Source organism: Onychomys torridus, chromosome 4 (genome assembly GCF_903995425.1).
Source record: "Onychomys torridus chromosome 4, mOncTor1.1, whole genome shotgun sequence".
NCBI lineage: Eukaryota > Metazoa > Chordata > Mammalia > Rodentia > Cricetidae > Onychomys > Onychomys torridus.
Window position 1 is genome coordinate 153588346 of NC_050446.1, and position 17841 is coordinate 153606186.

At 40.9% G+C, this 17841-nt stretch overlaps 1 protein-coding gene across 1 annotated transcript in view; it reads left to right on the plus strand.

Moving 5' to 3' along the window:
- Nucleotides 1-15648, plus strand: part of LOC118581978 (protein sel-1 homolog 2) — a gene marked incomplete at its 3' end in the record, with an annotated part of 105966 nt that extends 90318 nt beyond the window's left edge. The window contains exons 11-14 of the mRNA XM_036184366.1: nucleotides 7203-7271; nucleotides 8877-8954; nucleotides 14962-15024; nucleotides 15561-15648. Of these exons, the coding sequence (XP_036040259.1) occupies nucleotides 7203-7271; nucleotides 8877-8954; nucleotides 14962-15024; nucleotides 15561-15648 (298 nt within the window). The remainder of the gene's footprint in view (nucleotides 1-7202; nucleotides 7272-8876; nucleotides 8955-14961; nucleotides 15025-15560) is intronic.
- Nucleotides 15649-17841: the final 2193 nt, after the last annotated feature.

The following is a 17841-nucleotide window of genomic DNA, read 5'->3' on the forward strand; positions in this document are numbered from 1 at the left end:
AACGGAGGTTTCCAGGACTTTTAAAACCTGATTGTGAGCACCATGTTAGCTCCTTAGATGGGAGTTCTGCACCCATAGATTGCTCCAGTGTCTGATTTTAGCCTAAAATGGATGTTAGTCATTGAGTACATAACTGGGAACATTTCCTCATTTGTTCTAAACACAAACTTTGGTTGGCTTAAGGATGACAAGAGCCTCTTTTTTTTTTCTTTTCTTTTTTTTTTTCTCTTTTGTTTTTGGAGACAGGGTTTCTCTGTGGCTTTGGAGCCCATCCTGGATCTCGCTCTGTAGACCAGGCTGGCCTTGAACTCACAGAGATCCACCTGCCTCTGCCTCCCGAGTGCTAGGATTACAGGCGTGCGCCACCACCGCCTGGCAAGCCTTTCTATATAACACCCTACACACACACACACACACACACACACACACACACACACACACTGTCAGTCAGCCACACACAATATGAACATCTGAAGGGAACTGGAGCCACCTTAGCTGAGCAGTACAAGCCCTCCTGAGTGACACTGAAGGATCCCAAGAACCAGGCATCGTGGGGACCTGTCTCAGGCAGCAGCACTGCTGTAGAGACTTTTTAAAGTGCTTTATAAATGAAAAGCCCGCTCTGTAGAGATAAAGCAAATTGTTTCAAATCTCAGAGCTGGAAAGTAAGTGCATTTAAGAAGCAGAATTTGAAGAATGGTGTACTGGCTCAGCAGTTAAGAGAACAGAGGACCCAGGTTTAGTTCCCAGCACCCACATGGTGGCTCACAACCAGCAATAACTCCAGTTCCAAAAGATCTGACACTCTCTTCTGGTCTCCTTCTGTGCCTGGTACATAGACATTCATGCAGGCAAAATCCTCATACATAAAAATAAATCATCAACAATCGATCGCAAAATTGAATGAAGGCCTTCAGCACTGAAAACTGTGTTATTTCTAGTAAATACCATTTATTTTTGCACCACTCCCACAATATAGCCTCTAAAATCCTCTTTCCCATTTTTAGAGCAAGAATACAGAGAGAAGCATGATCACTCAGATTCCTCCATCTCTGACTTTCTAAGAATTGGTTGGGCCTCATTTTTCTTATCCAGAGGTCTCAAGATCATGAGTTTAAGTCCAGAACATTTCCTATAGTCAAGTACTCTTTGGGACAGGTTCAGGCTGATCCTTTCTACTCCTCAGTCTAATGAAATTAAATATCTGTGGACATAACTCTAAAAATCTCAAACCTTAAGCCTATTTGGCTTATGCTCAGTTAGCTAGCCACAGGGAAGAGGGGAGGATGAAAGAATAAAAAGATTCTGAGGGGCTACTATGGCAGCTTCTCTCCTATTTGGCTTCTTATCCTTGAGTCTCACCTCCTTGGAAAGAATTTTCTTGATAACTCCAGTGTTCCACTACTTATGCTCCCACACCATTTATTTTCCACGTAGCACATATAACTCCCTTCCCTATGCTGGTCTTTATTGCTGTCTGTGTCCACTTGTTTCTCTTGCTCACTAGTTTGTCTTCTACTGGGAATAGTGTGTTTGGTAAATATATATTGAATGAGCGGGTGCTAATAACCCACACATTGAGGATGCCTCTCAGCATGAAAACCACCACTTCAGCCCGTCTGATATTTCAGTTCACTGAAGAAATTATTACCACAAGGCTCATTTGAAATGTGATGCTCCAGTTTGCTGATCATCAAATTAAATATCAAAATGCCCAGGAATAACTATCCTGCCTTTCCACATCATTGCTCGCTATTTGATTAAATTAATTTCTCTCAGAATTTGTTATCATAGGGAATAATTTGGCACCTCTCTGACCAAGTTTGTAATTATTAAAAATTGTGTATGTGCGATTCTTGATTACATTATCTTGAATTTTTCTGTACACATATTTTAATTTCATTTGCATTCTTAAAATATAAAAGCTCAGAATGAATTGGATTAGGAATGCTGGATGCTTGGGCGCATATTATTAAAGTGGATGCAGCATAATTAAATTAAAACTGGCAGAGGAATAATATCAACCCTGAGAGCCATCTGCATTATCCTCTCTGCCACCCAATATAGAGAAAGACTAATGTCCCTTTCCAGGATGATCTACAGAGCCTTGGATAAGGGAAGTCTTCATAAATGTTTTCAGAATAATGCATTTCCTTCTCATTTCATTCTAGAGAAAATGTTACAAACTGATTAAATTAGGGATTTTCTTAGAGCCAATAAAAAGCCACATTTACAAGAGGGGGGAGTTTAAATGATGAAACTTTACCTAACACAATGCCCGAGACATGCTATTTTTCATAATAACACTCCATTAGCTGTGACACAAACTATTATTCTACTGAGAAAGAAAGTAGCTGTCAATATAACTTTAGACTATACTCTGCCTCTGGCAGTAAGATCTATCCTGATTAAAATGTACATTATAGAATGAGCAATTGATAAAGGCTCATTAATTTTCTTCAAAGCAAGGTCTCATGTACTCCAGGCTGGCCTCAAACTCACTACGTAGCTGAGGATGACTTTGAACTTCTGATCCTCTTACTTCCACCTCCTGAGTGCTGGGATTACAGGCACATATAACCATGCCCAGTTTAAGTGGTGCTGGGCATTGAATCCAAGGACTTGTGCATACTAAGCAGGCAGTCTACCAACTGAGCTACATCTGTGGCTCTGCTCAGTCAATTTTTGAAAGATGCATGGATGGCTGGATGGTTAATTATTCTGTTTTGTTTTGTTTTTTTCGGCATGATCTCATATAGCCAAGGCTGGCCTCAAAATCATTATGTAACTGAGAATGACCTTGATCTTCTGATTACCCTTCCGCCAGTTCCCAAGTGCAGGAATTACTTGGGAAATGCATCACCTCATCCAGTTTATGCAGTGCTAGAGATCAAACCAGGGTTTTAGGCAAGCTAGGCAAGCACAAGCACTCTACAAACTGAACTACACTTCCAAACCATCAAAATTCTTGAGAGCAATAGCTTGGTTTTACATGAAACTGCCTTCATGGGATATCTTTCTGTATATCCACCAAAGTGACTTGCATGGCAATTTCATGTGATGTTAAATACATTTTTTACAGCTACGTGTGGTGGTGGTGGTGGTGGTACACACCTTTAATCCCACCACTAGGGAGGCAGAGGCAGGTGGATCTCTGAGTCTACAGAGTGAGTTTCAGGACAGCTAGGGCTATACAGAGAAACCCTGTCTCTTTAAAAAAAAATTAGGGGGTTGGGAATTTAGCTCAGTGTTAGAGTGCTTGCCTAGCAAGCACAAGGTTCTGAGTTCAGTCCCTGGCTCTGGAAAAAAAAAAATTAGAATAGAAGCAATCACACAACAGAAGCAATCACATCAGAACTGGTAAATTTAAATAGAACTGAAGTTTCAAGTAGGCAAAGACAGTGAAGTAAAGAAAACCACAACACTGGAGTAGAGTAAGCTACAACACTGGAGTGAAGTAAGCCATGACAGTGAAGAGTCAAAGCAGTGGAGTAGAGGAAGCCATGACAGTGAAGAGTCAGGGCAGTGGAGTAGAGGAAGCCATGACAGTGAAGAGTCAGGGCAGTGGAGTAGAGGAAGCCATGACTGGAGTGAAGCGAGTCAGGGCAGTGGAGTAGAGGAAGCCTGACAGTGAAGAGTCAAAACAGTGGAGTAGAGGAAGCCATGACAGTGAAGAGTCAGGGCAGTGGAGTAGAGGAAGCCTGACAGTGGAATAGAATCAGCCCTATCACTACGAGCTATATGAGAAGCTGCCAACTCTCATGAATTTTATGGGATCATAAGTTCACAAGGGTTGGGGACTCTAGGACTTGCTTCTGAGTAGATTATTTCCTTTTAAAAGTTCAAATTATCTTTTTCCCAGAATGAAACTTTTTTCCCAGAACTTTCTACTGCAAACTAATTGAGAGCCAAATTACTAAAGTGGACTTTGAAATGATTTTAGGACCATAATACTTAGGCCAAGATGTCTTATAAAGATTAAAGTCCAAGTCCCTTGTTTTAAAGATTCATAAATATTCATTCACTGATTTTAAAAATATTTTATACATGCTTAACATATGAAGACACTATGCTGAGTACAAAGGATCTAACAGTGAAGGAGACAAACAGATAAATTGGTAGAGGATGACATTAGAGGGACAGACCAGAGTCCTGGGAGAACACAGAGGAGGAGAATCTAAACGAGGAAATCAAACCTAGAGATAATGTGACTTGCACAGACGACACCCTTATTTGGGTGTATGCTTAGCTCTGGCCCACAGAGTCTATGACAAAACCAACCTGAATGTACCTAATCTCACCAGGTCTCAGAACCCAAGCAGGGCCAGGTCTGGTTAGTATTTGGATAGGAAGAGCCTCCATACAAAAAGCCCTTTTTCAAAACCAGTATGCTTTTTTTAATTTGGCAAATCATACATAGTTTTAATTTTCTCCTATCTAACACTTAGATTAGTCCAGAGATTTTTAGTTTCAAGATTTCCCAATGATTGTAAATATCTAATGATGTTTATTTTCTAAAATTAAATCCTTAGTTTAGTAGTCAAAGCCTCCATTTACTTTTACAAGCCCTAGATTTGGGGTATTCTGTTCTGGCCACGCTGAAACAATGATGACTTCTTAGGCAGTTTAGACATTTCCAAAGGAATGAAGACTCTCTTTCTCTTGACACTCCTCTGGTTTCTGACTGCCTCAATATAGGCTTCTATCACTTTAGCCTTCCCCTTTATCCCATGAAGACAAAGTTCCAAGGACATAGAAAATGTATTCAGTCCTCTTATGGAATATATATACTGAATGCATGACTTTAGATGTCATTAAATAGGACCATATATTAACAGTACCTTCCTTATAATGATAGTATGAGAACTTAGAAAGAAAAGCCACATAAACACTTGTTAGGAAACAGTACAACCTATATTCTTCTCCCATTCTCTACCCATCTAATTATTTGGGGCATTCCTTTTATCTCACCTACTCAGTGCTATTAACATATGTTCATTTTTTGTTTTTGTTATTTTCTCAGCATCATTGTCAGGTAGCAAATGTAGGAACCATGTTTTATTTTAAAATAATTTTATTTATTCTTTGATATGCTCACACATGTATTCAATATATCTTCAACATATCTACTTCACACCCCACTTATTCTTCCAGACCCCTCCCCTTAATACATCCCTCTCTCACCTCACATTCTCTTCATATATACATGAATAGAGATAGTTATAAATTCTTCTATGTATAAATAACACTAAGTCCAGTTAGTGCTACCTACATTCACATGGTTGTGGAGGCATCCACTGGGATATTAGCAACTTCCCAGTGGCCAAACCCTCAAAGAAACTTAACTCTATACTCCCCAACACTTTAAACTACCAATAGCTCCTAAACCAGGAGTAAGGCCATATAAGGCCCTGTGCCATCCCATGCTGTAATGTTGACTGGCTTGATCTTATACAGTTCTTGTGCAGGTAACCACAGCTGCTGTGAATTCATAAGAGAAACAGCCATGTCATGTCCAGAGGACAGCATTTCACAGCTCTTCTCCCCATTCTTAAGGCTCACACATTCTTTCTATCTCCTCTGCCATGGTGTACCTTGAGCCAGTGTGGGTAGAGGGTGGGGGATAGGGAATGATAGAGATGTTCCATTTAGGGCTGAGCATTTAACAATGATTTATTCACATGCCTTTGGTAACCATGAGTCTCTGTACTGTTACTCACTGCAAAAAGAAGCTTCTCTGGCCAAGGTTAACAGTAGCACTAATCTATGGATATAGAAACATAACTATTTAGAAAATAGTTTGATAATATGGCCATTTAGCAAAATGAAGGAAGTAATAGGTTCTCTCTTAGGGCCTATGACCTCTCTAGCTGTAGGTTTTTGGTTAAGTTAACATTATCAGCCATGAATTTTCTCCTGTAGAGCTGGCCTTAAATCCAATCAGAAAGGTGTTGGTTACCCTCAACAGTCATGCCACTATTTCACCAAAGGGAAAATCTTACTCGGCAGGTTAATACTATAATATTCAGGGTCAACAATAGATCATCATTGATGTCTTTTTTCATCTGGTGCACCTTCTAGCAATATGAAATCTAAGGGACCATGATTTTGTTCATTTATGAATGATCTATAATACCTAATACACCAATAGGCATGTAGCAGATGTCAGTCAAATTTTCTAAAGTACAAATGAAGACTAAAAGAGATGATACAATTGAAGTGCACTAAAGGTGCATCTATACTTACATCCACAAGGAAGACTGACTTAGCTATATGGAAATAGCTCTCAAATAAAATGGCAACATTTTTGAGCCAATTTTCATATAAAAGATTTGTCCATATTTCTTCCCTAAATATTTTTCTTCTCTTTGGGAGGGAGCAGATAATTGCATATTAATCTAGTTAAGACCTTGTAAAGAACAGACTCATAGAGTTCAAACAGATGAATTGTGTGTAAATGTGACAACAAAGAGTTGTTTTTAGGTCTCTTTCTTGTGGTTGGTCACTTTTATTTCTCAGGAATTTTCTAGAAAGTCAAGATGAGGCCGAGAGAATGCAGCAGTAAGAGATAAGATTATTCTAGAATGTTTAATCTTATTACTTAGAGAAATCAGAGGCTTTGCTGATCTCCTTCATTTTGATTCAAAAGAAATTGTCTTGAAGCTGACCTCTACACAAAGACATGGTCTCAGCAAGCAGCTGGGTGTGTCTGGCCTTATTCTGCCTTATAAACATTAGGATTCTGCCAACTATAGTACAAACTGTCTCAAAATAAGTACATAGAAGCCTACTTTTCAAAATACTGGACTATTTAAATCTGTAGCTGAGATTCATCTTTCACTATGAAGCCACATGCCTATCCAGCTTTTCCAAATGTGAGAAGAATAAAAAGTTTTATATTTAAAAAACTTTATATTATATTATATTATATTATATTATATTATATTATATTATATTTGCCCTGTTTTGAGAACATACACACACACACACACACACACACACACACACACACACACACACACACATACATTTTCCCACTCTTCAGGTTTATAGTTGAAATAACACTTGGAAGAGTGCCTTAAACAAAGTGGTTATTTCGTAGATACTTTTGAATGCATATTGAATGAATAAAATCTGGTTCAAAGAGCCAGTTTATAGAATGTGTTTGTGACTGGCAATAATACTGTTCCTTTTCTCTCCAGAAGGCACTATACTACTTTTTAAAGGCAGCAAAGGCTGGGAGCGCAAATGCCATGGCATTTATAGGAAAGGTACATTCCAGTTCATCAGTACTTGATATTTCCTTAAAAGCTAAGAAACACGGGAACTACGGGATGTCTTGATTCATAAAGTGGCCTGCTGTCAAGCATAAAGACCTGGGCTTCAATCTCCACCATCCCTCCCCGCAACACACAAAATAAGCCTATCATGGTTATGCAGGTCTGTAACCTCAGTTCTGAATAGGCAGAGGCAGGCAGATTTTTGGAGCTCATTGGCCAGCTAGTCTAGCTGAATCAGTGAGTCTCGGGCTTAGTAAGAGACCCTGCCTAAAAATGTATGGTAGAAGGGCCACTAAGATTGCTCAGCAGGTAAGACATCTGCTGGGAAATTCTGGTGATCTGAATTCAATCATCAGAAACCACATGAAAGTGGAATAAAAGAATCAACTCAACAAAACTGTCCTGCTGTGGCATACATGCTAGCAATATGGCCGCCCCAACACACATACTTGCATACATGTACACGCAAAATGTAGCCCTGACTGGCCTGAAGCTTGCTACATAAACCAAGTGCTGGCCTCAGACTCACAGAGATCCATCTCCCTAAGCCCCTTGAGTGCTGAGATTAAAGGCATATACCACTACTCCTGGCCAAAAATATATATATATTATTATTAATTAATTAATTAATTATTATATAAGGTAGAGATCCAACAAGGAAGACAGTCAATGTGATTTCTGGGCCTACACATGCATATCACTCTTATACACACACACACACACACACACACACACACACACACACACACACACACACCTAAGAAATGGACTTGAGATGCAGTTTAGTGGCAAAGTGTTTTCCTAGTATGTACAAGGACCAATCAATCACTAGCACTGCAAATAAATAAATAAAACACACATACACACAGATGCACAGATTGACGAGTACAGCTAGTTGAATGCAGGGTAAGGTGTGAGCACACTTGAAGACCCCTTTTATACCAGCAGTTGAAGAGGCACTCAGCTGCAGCCAGTGGGTGGTACTCTGGAGATGACAGGAAGAAGCCTATTAGTATCTCAGCCTTTATCTGAGGCACTCACAGAACCTTGCAATACACCTGGCCTAAATTTCTCTGCAGAGAGTAGCTATGAGGCCCAACAGGTAACAGGCTAGATGTCATCAGAGACTGGTACAGACCCTGGAATGAGAAACAATTCTACACCAACCAAAGTCAAAATTGGCCCTTATGCCTCCTGGGAGGGGCTATTCTCTCCCATAAAAACACTGCCTTCTCCACTCCACAGGCTGCTTTGGCTCCCTGTAGCTGATTTGCATTAGTTACCATGGGAATGAGTACCCTGTTTCTAGAAATGCTACAAACTGTAATTTAGATGCAAGAAATATGAGAAAACATAAATAGGGTCCATTTGTCCTGGGGCAGCATCACTCTAGTGTGTGTGTAGTAGGTGACATTGGTTTCTTCTGCTTTCTTACTTGACATAAAACTAAGATAATGGGTACTACTTTAAAATGTATAATTCAGTGATATTTATTGTACTCACAATGCTCTGGCTATCGTTATTGATATTTAGTTTTTAAATAAGTGCATCACTTTTAAATGATTTTCCTATTGATATCCTCTTTTTTATCCATAGATGTACTTAGAGGGAAATACTGCTGCACCACAAAATAATGCCACTGCCTTCAAATACTTCTCCATGGCAGCCAGCAAGGTACACTCTCAGCCCACCACCTTGAACATATAAGATAACTGACCTCTATTTCAAGCAGACTAATGCCCAAGAATTGACTTCAAAATCCTAAGCCCCTATGATAAGTGTATAAAGTGAGGACATGACCACTCCATGATCTGGTTGAGAGGAAAGTTTTTACTGTAGATATGAGGGAGAGTACAGCCAGAGGCATCTGGAAGAGTCCAGAGCAGACATGGAAGAGGGGAGAGGGAGAGCAAATGAGGAGAACCAAGAAAGAGAGCAAAGACGGGAAGACAAAAGGAGATCAAGAGAGCAAGCATGTGGCCAGAATGGCAGGGTTATATGGGAATGAGAAGCTGTAGGGAGGGAAGCCCATGAGCTGGAGAAGTTTAGGGTAGGGGTGGGGTGAGAAGAGCTGGGAGGAGTCAGGGTGCCAGCATGGACTTTGTAACGGGTATTTGCAATAAACTGAGAGAACCTAATACACTCACTTTGGTATGCTATTAGGCACCACGGGTAGCCATTGGTCCAGAGTTTCTTTTGGACCTGACAATAAGCCTAAGAAAGGACTTTGGTGTCCTAGAGGAGTATATCATCAGCAATAAAGTACTGAGCTGGAGCATGGAGGGATATGGCCTGTCTTCTGTCTTTTGGTAAATGAAAAGGGCAGTGACTCAGCCACCCTTGCTGGAGCCAGCAGGAAGTAGACAGAAAGGCAGTTTCCCTCTCCCCTGAGCAGTAGAGGAAGCCATGACTTGGGAACAGGAAATGTAGGGTAGGAGTGGGGAGGACACACTAATCACTAACTGCAATAATGTAGTCACCATCCAGCTTTTCTCGGGGACAGTTTATCTAAAGGCTAGAGCCCCAGCAGCCCATGTGGAAGGTTGTTGGGGCAGTGGCCAAGGAAAGGTGATGAAGAACATGATTCTCTGGCTTGAGCATCATTCCTGCAACTTTTCTGTGCCTCACTTTCCCTATCAGTAAATTCAGAATGTAAGATTTGCCTGACGTTGTCCTATTACAAATCATGAAAGCATTGCCTGGCATATAACAGTTGCTGGATATTAACAGTTGTCTTTTGTAAGCTGGTTCTAGTTAGGTAGAGTGAACCTCAAAGCATAGCTAAGGCAGAATAGCTTGCAGCTATGAGGGAATATAGAAAGGGTGTGACAGTTGACCCTCTGTATACCATGTTCCATATGCATGCATTCAACTAATCATGAATCCAAAAACTGTAACGGAATGAGTACAGAAATTTTCTTGCCTCTTATTCTCTAAACAGTATAAAAACCATTTACATCACCTTGAGGTTGTATTTGTTGTGTTATATAGAGATGATTCAAAGTATAGGGAATGTGCATAGGCTATATGCAATAGTCTGTGATCACATGTGAGAGGTCTAGAATCTGAGGACTTTAGTGTCTTTGAAGGTCCTGAAGCCCATCTCTTCCCACACCACTACCTGAGGACATCCATGATCTATCCCTGCTGCCGAACATGGCTTTAATCATAGCACTCAGGAAATAAAGGCAGGTAGATCACTGTGAGTTCAAGACCATACAGGGCTAGGTAATGAGACCCTATGTCAAAGGGGAAAAAAAAACTAAACAAAACCCAAGAAAATATCTTGGCTGTAGGCTCAGTGAAGCTGGTTCTGTCAAAGCAAACTCAGTAGGCTACCCAGAATCCCTTTTCTATGCAAAGAAAGACCTCATCCCACACCCATTGGCCTAGTCTTGGGAAATGCTCTGATTAACTCTCTGGCACCCACAATAGGAAGCATTTGTTTTTCCTGTCTTATGATTTTATTCTATAAACTGGCAAAAACAAGAAGCATTTGGATCAAGAATATTTTCAACTGTTCTCTGTCTTTACAAGCTGTACACTGCCTTAGGAGCCTGTTTAGGAATGACAAGCAGCCCATGGCTGCTGCTCTTGTGGTAAATTGACTGAGGGGCTGGTCCTCGGCACCTCTCCCTTGTAATTTGTATGAAATCACTGCTCAAGGAGACAGTTATCTGGAACACCACTAGATTAGGGAGACAAGGGAGGGCAGGCTTAAAGGAGGTAACTGAGGACAATCTTTTGTAATCTGGCAAATAATACGGACTTGTCACCCCGAAGGAATAATGCCAGGAAGCTGGGCATAAATTAACTCTGCTCCCCAGATGCTAAAGGATTTGTAACTAGCAGTGACCCAGGCTAGTTATACTTTAACCTTAGCTTCTCTTCTTTATGAAGGAAGTCTAAAACTATATTGAAAGTAATTCTTCTTGATAGCATTAGGTTGTCACAACCATATTCCATAGCTTTTGCCAGAATAACTTGTTAGAGTTCTCATACATGTTTTTGTTTTGCAACTTAAAAATAAAATGCTGTTCTTGGTATTTAGCTATAGCTCAGTCAGTAGACTGCTTGTCTGATGTGCACAGAATCCTGGGTTTGATCTTTACATTGAATAAAGCAGATGTGGTGATACATGCCTATGATCCTAGCACTCCAGAGGTGGAAGCAGGAGAATCAGGAGTTACATATCAAGTTCAAGGCTAACCTGAGCAACCTGTCTCCAAAATAACATGTGGAGGGGGCACTATTTAATGTGCTTTAAAGTTCTATCAGTACCAGGACATAAAAGTACCGTTCACAAACTCCTTTGTCTCAGTTGTCTCCCTATCTTCATACATTTATCACACCCTTCTGTCCTGTAGTCCTCATTCTAAGTTCTACTCATCCTGAGCAGGGCTCGATCCTTGTTCCCTCCACTAAGCCTCCCTACATCCTTTTGCTCACAAAACTCTTTCTTTTGAATTAGTGTTGTATTCTCTACTCTAGCATCTAGAGCTTTCTGCCCTCTAGCTTCTTTTCTATGGTCTGGAATCTATGTCCCCTCAACTTGAGGAGGACAAGGTCCTAGCCTCTTGCTAAGCTTCATTAAATGTCAGCTAAATGGCCATCTGCTCCCGAGGTTCATGTCCCTTAACTAATCAAGGACACTAAGCCCTAACATGGAAGTTGTGTACTGGGAAGTTGGCTACACATATGTTTTGGTCAGCCCACAAAGTGCTTTTCAAATCAGTAAATGTCACATCAAACCACAGACAATCAAATCTTTTTGTGGTTCATGATCGTGATAATCCATGTGAGATCTACCTCCCTTAAACCTTGTTACCATGTTGGCAAATGAAAATACAATTTTGGATTTCCTTTTAAAATGGCAAGAGCTGAGCAGGATTACTGTCCTGTGTGGTAACAGCAGGAGCAGAGAGCTACCAGTGGCTGCTGTCCCGAGACAAGGCAGGTCCCCTCTGGCTTGCCTCCCTCTCCTCTGTTCTACACTTGTCCAAGTCAAGTCACCTCAGGTAGGACTCAGTGACAGAGCAAAGGATGCTTCCACCACATCCAGCTTGGCACACCAGCGAGTTTACTGGCTTACCTATAGAGCATGGGCAAGGGTGACTTAGAGCAGTGGTTCTCAAGCTTCCTAATGCTGTGACCCTTTAATGTACTTCCTCATGCTGTGCTGACCCCAACCATAAAATCATTTCATTGCTACTTCAGAACCATAATTTTGCTATTGTTATGAATCATAATGTAAATATCTGATATGCCAGTTGGCCTTAGGTGACCCCTGTGAAAGGGTTGTTCAACTCCCGAAAGGGGTCATGACTTAGAGGTTGAGATCCACTGACTTAGAGGAACATGGATGACCCCAGAGCAAGCTACCCCACTGGAAAATCTCAGCGCAGCACAGACAACGGCTTCATCATAGCTGCATAAGCTATACACTCCAGGGAGACCCCAAACCACAAGATCTGCAAATGAAGCAGAATTCCATACATCAGAAAGAAGGGTGTAAAAGGAAACATCTGGAATCTCACTGAGTCTACTGACTCCTCCTTCTTCTATGATGAAACATCAATAGGCCCGATTGTGAGGGTCTCTTGCAAGCAACCACAGCCATTCTGATGATGAAGGTAACGGCTGTCACACTCAGAGGGCAGCATCCTACGACTCCTTACGTCACCAGCACAGAGTATGGAGAAGTCAGAGTGGGCCACTCTGTGCTAAGATTCTAAATAGGTGCTCTGGGCTCACCACCATTGAGTTACCAGTGAGAGAAGAAAGTTTGCTCTGGCTGTTACAGTCCTTTCCCTTTGTCCTTCCTCTCTTTCCCTGCCCTCTCATTTTTTTTTTTTTAACGTTTAAATGACGCTTCTTAGATAATAGACTCACTAGACTTTGCCACATCCATCACAATAGGTCTTATTGTTTCCAGAGCAGAGTAACAGTGACCACTAGAAATCACAGGTGGATGGAAGAGAAAAGAGAAAAAAGGGCTGGGATATAGCCCAGTTACAGAATGTTTGTGTGGTTCCAGGCCTCAGGATTAATACCCAACACAAAACAAACAGGGAGGACTTTTATGCCATGTAGTTAATATTGATGGAATATCCAAAGGATTTTTTTTAATAATATTCAGTCCTTTGAAATGCACAGGCTCAAAGCTGAGATTCTTGAGATGGTATTTAAAATATGCCTTCTCTGCTTCTGTGCTCTTCCCAGGTCATGGGGGCATGCTCTGGCTGCATCCACAGAACTAAATTTAGGTTGTTAGGAGACACTGGAGAGCTTTTTATCAGAATTTAACTTCCTGAGGAAACTCTGTAAGCCTATAAAACAGATCGATGAACAGATCTGCTGAACGAAAGCCAAGTGGCCAAGCTCTGGCTTCTTACACAGCCACCAGAGGGCAAAAGACATGAGGGGAGAGAAGAAAAGATGGAACTGTGTTGGAAAGCCACTGTGTGCGTGTGTGCATGCATGCATGCATCCCACAACATATGGAGATCAGAGAACCACTTTCAGGAAACTATGGCTTCCACGGGTCCTAGGGCTATGACTCAGGTTGTTCTACTTGCACACCAAAGAGCTTTACCATGAGCCATATGGCCTGTCATTTTAAGGTTCACCCTTCATCTAGTACTGATACACTAAATATCGATATACCAGAACATGTGCTCATGGAGCACTGCCTTCCTCATATTGAAACCACCCCATTTTTAGAGTTCTAAGTATAAATTAGAAAAAGAAATGGTAATTTGGCATCAGGCAGACATTTGTCATGTTGTGAGCAGTTGAATTTGAATAAACATACACCACATAACAGAATATATGCAAATAATAAATTATTAACTGTTAGCAGTGGTTGCACTGAAATCCAATGTCCTAAAATGTTATTTGGCTATTGATATCAACTCCCTTTGGTAGGTAACAATCATTTTAATAGACCTTCCCATTCTAGAAAATGAATCAATCATTCAAGTCTCGGCCCAAATGTCACTACCATGGTACCTTGATTCTCCCATGTTCCTAGACTCAACCAAACAGTCAAGTGCCCCCTTTTATCTGTCCACAACATTCTCAACTTATTTTACTTCAGGACTCACTACATTCAGCATGACTAAGGAATAAGACTCACATAACAGGGCTTGGCGGTGTTGGCCTATCATCCTAGCACTTGGGACACTGAAGCAGGATGATTGTACGTTTGAGTACAGCCTGGGCTATTTGGTAAGAACTCTAAAACAAAAAAAACCAACTGAAATGAGGGAAAGGAAGGAAGGAAGGAAGGAAGGAAGGAAGGAAGGAAGGAAGGAAGGAAGGAAGGAAGGAAGGGGAAAGAAAGGTGACTCACTTCTTTGATATGGCTCAGAACCCAGGAGTCCATGACCCCCAAGGCAGAGTTTACCTTTACTCTGCCCAGTGCCTCTTATGGAATCACCCACAAAGCAAGTACTAAGTGCTCAATGAAAGGATAAAATAAAAACCTGACTTCCATTTCCTACTGTTGTGTACTAGTCAAAGGGGTGACTAAAGGAAGGTGTGAAAGGGCCTAGAGAGGCCGAATGACTTGCCATCCTCCTCATTCATGGCCTTGGCCATTTCTTACTGGGTGCATTTGAAATACTTGAATTGATTTTGCAGTAATTGTCCTTATCATAGATTTTTACAATTCTTCTAGGGCAATGCAATTGGTCTTCATGGACTTGGTCTCCTTTACTTTCATGGAAAAGGTGTTCCTGTGGTAAGTTCAATAACCTTGCCGTCCCTTCAACATATTTCTAGCATTTTTGCAGTTAACATTAATGGTTATGCATTCATGTATAGGAATTCGTTTTTATTGTTTGATTAGACAAACTAGTATATCTGACAGAGAAAGAAATGATTCAGTAAAATCTTTGCCAAAGAGACAGAGGAACAAGCCTGTGACGAGAATAGCATCCACATTGTGTCTGAGACTCACAGGGTCAAACCAGCTTTTGAAACAGCTGCCTCCTGAAGATTTGATTGATAGAGAAATTTATCTTCTTAGCTTAATATGTCTTTTGAGTGACCTTCCCTCATCTAAAAAAACCAACTACCAATATAGAAAAATACAATTTATAATGAAATAACATGATGATTTCTTTATGGAATCTAATATAATAATGAAAATGTATTATATTTCTGGTGCTATTTTAACTAGCCTATAGGACACTGACAGTACTCTTAAGCTGGAAAGTGGTTGTTACCATGGAGTTATGCATATAACTTTGAGTAATAAGTGTAATTATCTTTCAGAATTATGGTGAAGCACTTAAATACTTCCAGAAAGCTGCAGAGAAGGGATGGCCTAATGCACAGTTCCAGCTAGGCTACATGTACTACTGTAGGTACCACAAATATGGCTACTTTACTTAGAAGGATGGATGCATTAGTAAATCTTCTCGTCATAGAACAAGCATCAAATGGTTGCTGTGAGTGGCTTGCAAAGAACATTAAGGCATCAGTTTAAAGAGAATTTTAAAGAAACCTAAAGACTTGGACATTAGTTGAAAGGCTGAGGAGATACAGAGGCAGGATGCTCACCTTTGACTAGGTTAACTTTGAGATTCAAGGGCTGGAGAGATGGCTCAGTGTTAAGAGCACAGGCTGCTCTTCTAGAGAACCTGGATTCAATTCCCAGCACCCACATGGCAGCTCACACCTGTCATAACTCCAGTTCCAGGGGATCTGACACCTTCACATCAACGCACATAAAATTATATATATAACTTGAGGTTCTTGTGATAGCAGCATACATACACATGCAGAAGTAACGATGGCACTCACAAGAGAGGTCAAGGCTGAGGAGAAAGATTTGAGACATAAACATATAGGTGTAAATTAAGAGTAGTTGAGCTTGCAAAGGAAAAAGAAAGACTGTGAGAAAAGGGAAATATGGCTATACTCATAAATCTGGTGATCCCTTTTGGCATCTTGAAAGGATAAGCCAAAGAAGAATGGTTGTCAAAAAGAACAAAATCCTGGAAGGGGAAAAGGGTTGACAGGGATCCAAAAGGGCGAAAAGACAGAACTTTGCAGATACTGTGTACATTTTACTGATAATGTAGCACAAAGTCTGATGATAGAGTAGTGGAGGTGGAGGAAGAGAGTTGGGGGAAGGGCAGAGAGAAGAGGAGGAGGAAGTGAAAAGGCAGGAGGGAGAGGAGAGAAGGAAGAGAGGGGAATGAGGAGGGAAGGACAGAAAAATGATTCATTACCCTTATTGCTTGGTCAATATGGAGAATCTTGGTGAGATTATTGTATGTATTGGAATGAAGACCAGTTGATAGTGGGTTAGGGTGTGAATGCAAGGTGAGAAAGAAGAAAAATATTATTTCCAAAATGTATCACTAAGAGAAAAGGAACTAAAGAGAACAACATACAAGAAGGAATTTTTATAACATGATGAGAGACATGAACATAATTATAATTGATTAAGAGGAAGTTCTGGGAAAAGTTGGTGGCGTTAAAATCAGATTGATCCCAGGTAGGTGGAGGCCTCAGCGTCTTGATAGAGAAGTGGGATTTCTCATCTTGCAGCACTGGAAGGCAAGTGAAAATACAGGTACATAAACTTGGGGTAGGATGGTGAGGAGGAGGGACAAGTGAGGGAAGATAAGGTTGGGACACCCTCAGTTAGTTCACAGGCAAAAAATACTGCCTTCTTAGAGCAAAAGTGAGGTAGTTAGGGGAAGGGGCCTCAGACAGTGATGGACATTTATTGAAAGAGTGAGTGGTCAGGACAAATCGCAGACATCTGAACATGACTTCATCAAGTCCATCATGGCAGAGATGGAGCCTGGACAACAGCCAACTCTCTCAAGTAGATCACATCTAGTCAAGAAGTCTGCTGACGTTTGCCACTGTGGGTCCAGCTCTAGAGGGCCTGTTTTGTATTGTATGTTTGACATCATGTTCTCCTAATTCACTCCAAGCCCTCAATTTAGATCTGTACTTGCTGGAGTGTCTAGGAAAGAGTAATAGTAATGGCTTACATGTTCCAGTTCGTTGTACTCTCTCAACATATGGGAACCCCACAGCTTACAGCTGAGCAGACTGAGTCATACCAAGGCCACACATCTTATCCAAGACTACACAGACAGGATGGATTCAATTCCAAGTGATCTGTCACCAGAAGTTTTGCTCTTTTTAATTTTTTTTCAAGTTTTATTTATTTACTTATCAGTTTAGACATAGAGACTCACTATGTAATCTGAGCTGCCTTATACTCACTGGCCCTCATTCCGTAGTCTCCAGAATATTGTGATTTCAGGTGTGTGCCACCATGCCAGGCTGAGCCATAGCTCCAGCTTAATTCTTGTGTGGCACTGCTGTTGAAAGCCAAAAAACTTTTGAGCTGGAAGGGAATGTAAAGCTGATCCAGGGAAAGGTCCTTCTTTTTTGCAAGTGAAGTCCCTACATGGGAATGACTCAGAAAGAGGTTAATAACAGTAACAAGAGAACTGCGCCAAGAACCTCTCCTGTTAGAGATCTACTGACTGCCCAGCACCAAATGCCTCTGCCTTTCCTTCCTCCA